Source organism: Anas acuta, chromosome 16 (genome assembly GCF_963932015.1).
Source record: "Anas acuta chromosome 16, bAnaAcu1.1, whole genome shotgun sequence".
NCBI lineage: Eukaryota > Metazoa > Chordata > Aves > Anseriformes > Anatidae > Anas > Anas acuta.
Genome location: NC_088994.1, coordinates 15035518 through 15039096, shown reverse-complemented (window position 1 = coordinate 15039096; position 3579 = coordinate 15035518). Strand labels below are relative to the sequence as shown.

The following is a 3579-nucleotide window of genomic DNA, read 5'->3' as shown; positions in this document are numbered from 1 at the left end:
TAACTTGTGTTGCCAGTTCAGGAAAGAAGAAATCTGGCTGTGGGTGTGTAAGAGACATCCCTCAGTCAAAACCAAGGCCATAATACCTGTGCACACATGGACACGAAATACTCTTGCAAATACTCATCTTGCATCCTCTGTTTTGTTATGACAGTGTGTGTTGGCTCTGCTGCATCAAACCACCCCCCAGATAATTGAGAACTGAACAACCCCTAAATCTGAGAGCTGCTCTTCAGCTTCTCCGTGCTGTACAGCAGATGGCAATAAAGGACTGCCATGGAGCAGAAGCAAACCGTTAACAGGGAAGTTCTGTCCTTAGTGCTTTGGGGGGTGTGATTAAAAATAAGACCGTAGCGATGCGATGCTGAGATGTTTGGGGAAAATGCAAGACTTGCAGGTAAGCAGGACAAAATATGGGAATGATGACGGACATACACATACATCACGTGTAAACTAAAGAGAAGGGTTGTGCATTCAGTGAGTGTTCCCCGAAGTTTGCAAAGTTGTCCCAGCCCCGTGCTTAAGAAGTTCTGCATTCCAGCATCTTCCGGAAACTTTTCCGAAAGCTGTCATCCAGGAAGGCGTACAAGAAGGGATTCAAGCAGGAGTTGGCATAGCTTAGGCTGGTGATGAAGTAGGATATGCCAATGACCACGGAGGTCTGGGGCAAGTCAGTGGTCAAAGCCACGATGGTGGCCAAGTGGAAGGGGGTCCAGCAGAAGAGGCACACGGCCAGGACGATGAAGACCATGATAGTGACTTTCTTCTTGGCTTTGTCCAGGGCTTTAGCGTTAGAGTTCAAGTGCATGTTCCTCAGCTTGTACAGCATCATGGTGTAGAGGATGCAGATGGTGGATACTGGGATGGCGAAGCCAAGGATGAGGGTATAGATCCTGCTGGCTTTGAACCAAAACCTTTCGGGCTTGGGGAAATTGAGACCACAACTCTTGATCTCCAGGTCGTCCACGTAGACGTTAGCGAAGATGATGAAGGGGAGAACTATGATGGTGACGAGGATCCAGATGCACAAACTGACGATCCTGGCTGCTCGGTACGTACGGTGTGGCATCCTCTTGGACTTGACTGTGGCCAGGACGACCAGATAGCGGTCTATGCTCATGACTGTTAAGAAATAAATGCTGGAGAAGATGTTGTAGTGATCTATGGACAAGATGACCTTGCAGAGGACTTCTCCAAAGGGCCAGTAGTGCAGGAGGTGCTCAGCAATATTAATGGGCAGGACAAGTGTGAACAAGTCGTCAGCTATGGCAAGGTTCAGGATGAACATGTTTGTCACAGTCTTCATCTTTGGAGCCTTGAGGATCACGTAGATGACAGCGGTGTTGCCTGTGAGCCCAACAGCACAAATCACGGAGTAAATCACAGGGAGGACAACATAGAAATCGGCTGCTTGCTCTTGGAAGGAGAAGTTGAACCTCATGCTGCTGTCCAGGTAGCAGCTGTTGCCTGCACTGCTGCAGGTGCTGTTCAGACCATCCCAGAGAGAGCTGTTCCCCATGCCTGCTGGTCACAGGCTGCCCTCCGAAGTCACTGAAAGCCTTGCTAGCCCAGGAGGGAGAGCTTTTTATCCTGTGTAGTTAAAAAGCTGCTCTATCATCTAGAATCAGATTATTTCCAAGAAGTGAGTCGAGGCAGCATGGGTAAATCTCACTTACCTCTGTCTGCCACCATGGGAGAAGTCAGATTTTTTGAAATGAGCAGGGGAAAAAAAACTGAATGATGCAGAGGGCTCCATGAACAAAGCGAATAAGGCTTGTATCTCCCTATGCAAGTCGAACAACTCCTCTCTTGGAGGCTGTGCAGGTGAGCTGTGGCTTTTCTCTGCTGGGGAGGTGAAGTGGCTCCCGTTCAGCCATCCCCAGCTCAGGTCCTGGGGCTTGCAGGAGTGAGGAGGGCAGGGAGGGAGCTTTGTGCTTGGCCGGCTTCTCTCAGCCCTCAGAGGACTTGAGGGCTGGCTGCTCTCCCACTTGCAGGGCTTTCTTTTCCATGTCAGAGCAGAAGCGTTGTTGTATTTAATTAGTGCCTTTCTTTGTGCTGGGGACTTCAAACACGTTTCTCCAGCTGAGATCACACAGAGGGAGGGAGTTTCTGGTGTGGCTGCTCCTCACACCAGGGGTCCCCTAGCAAGAGAAGGAAGGGGAAGAAAAAATAGAGTTGAAGGAATATTTCCCAAACTTAGAGAGGCTTAACCCACGTTTAAAGTAACTTTTAAAATCAAGCATAGGTTATGATATCAGACCATACTCACTGCATGCATTTGTGGCAGCACACAAAACTTGGCATGGACAGACAAACCTGTGAATCCCCAAAGTTCAGGGCTACCCAGACTGAAAAAGGGGGGTGGGGGGGGAGTACCCTGAAAGCAAATCTGCTTTAGACTCAAAACAAGAACCCCCCCCTGCCTGTTTACACCTCCACCGCTATCGCCTGACCCACGCTTCCGAAAATTCCTCCGCAGGGAAGCGAGCAAAGAGCCGACCCCCTGCCAAGATCAAAGGTTTGGCAACTGGTCCCCAGGCTGTGCAGGGAGAAGCGCCTGGCTCTGCTCCTGGTGGGCATGGCGAAGAGATTGGGCTTGGAGTGCCCCTTACCTGGCGAGCGGCTCCGGCTGCCTCCAGCACCTGCTGCTCCGCACGGCTGAGCCTCTTCCCTCTGCTCCCAGCCGGAGGAGGGTCCCCGGGATGCTGACGTTACCAGTCCTTGCAATCATATCAACATGGTGCCTGTGTGTGTGCATCGCACGTCGGGGTAATTAGCACTCCTTCTCACCAGGGAAAAGGAGGGGGAGAAAGTTCTGTCCGCGCTGGGTGGTTTAAAGAAGGAAGGAGGGGAGATGCTGGCAAGCAGCTGTTGCGCCAGGGTGGCTCGCTTTGGGAATGGGGGAGAGGTTTTTGGGGTGCACGGGCAGCACCCGGGGCTGTCACGCTGTGGCTGGTGGAGTGAGGGATGTGTGAAGTGCTGGTGTGTGTGTTAAAATGTTTTGCCAGGGAGCACTGGCTGTTTTTAACCAGGGAAGATGCACAAATGTGTGTGGAGGGAGGGAGTGGGAGGAGGGTACACACCATTACAGAGCTCGTAATGAACAAATAAACAGACATACCTTGCCAGATCCCTGCTGGCTTCAGCTGCTCCGGGCGAGCTCAGCTGACTTTCCCCAGCTGGGTCCATCTCTTGGAAAAGCAGCTAAATCCTGGGATGTGCTTGGTGAGGTGCAGGGGTCCTGCAAAGCCCGGCAGAAACACGCTCAGGTTAAATCACAAAGCCAGGCACAGCATAAGATCCCTTCCTTTTCATGTCCCTGTAAAGAGAAAAAAGGGAAATCAAGGGTGATTTTAGTTTCCCTTTAGCCTTTTACATGCAGCATCCAGCTGGAGGCTGCCTGACCTTTGTTTTAGAAGCAGGGGAGAGGAAATGTGGGCATCCAGCAGGGCTCTGCCTGCCAGCGTGCGGTGTTGTTCCTGAACCAGACAGTCACTGGTTCAACGAGCCCTGCAGCCGAGGGCTACATTTAACTTTGTTCCTTTTTCTGGGGGTGTTTTTCCTCTTCTGGCAAGACTT

At 51.4% G+C, this 3579-nt stretch overlaps 1 protein-coding gene across 1 annotated transcript; it reads right to left on the bottom strand.

Annotated features, from left to right (window-relative positions):
• Positions 1-520: 520 nt before the first annotated feature.
• NPBWR2 (neuropeptides B and W receptor 2) lies at positions 521-1519 on the bottom strand. Its single transcript, XM_068700582.1, has one exon. The coding sequence runs from the start codon at positions 1517-1519 to the stop codon at positions 521-523; it is 999 nt and encodes a 332-aa protein (XP_068556683.1).
• Between the last annotated feature and the right edge of the window lie 2060 nt (positions 1520-3579).

What these genes read in the sequence shown, in the direction of transcription:
- NPBWR2 (XM_068700582.1), bottom strand. Translation starts at nt 1,519, where the DNA reads ATGGGGAACAGCTCTCTCTGGGATGGTCTGAACAGCACCTGCAGCAGT.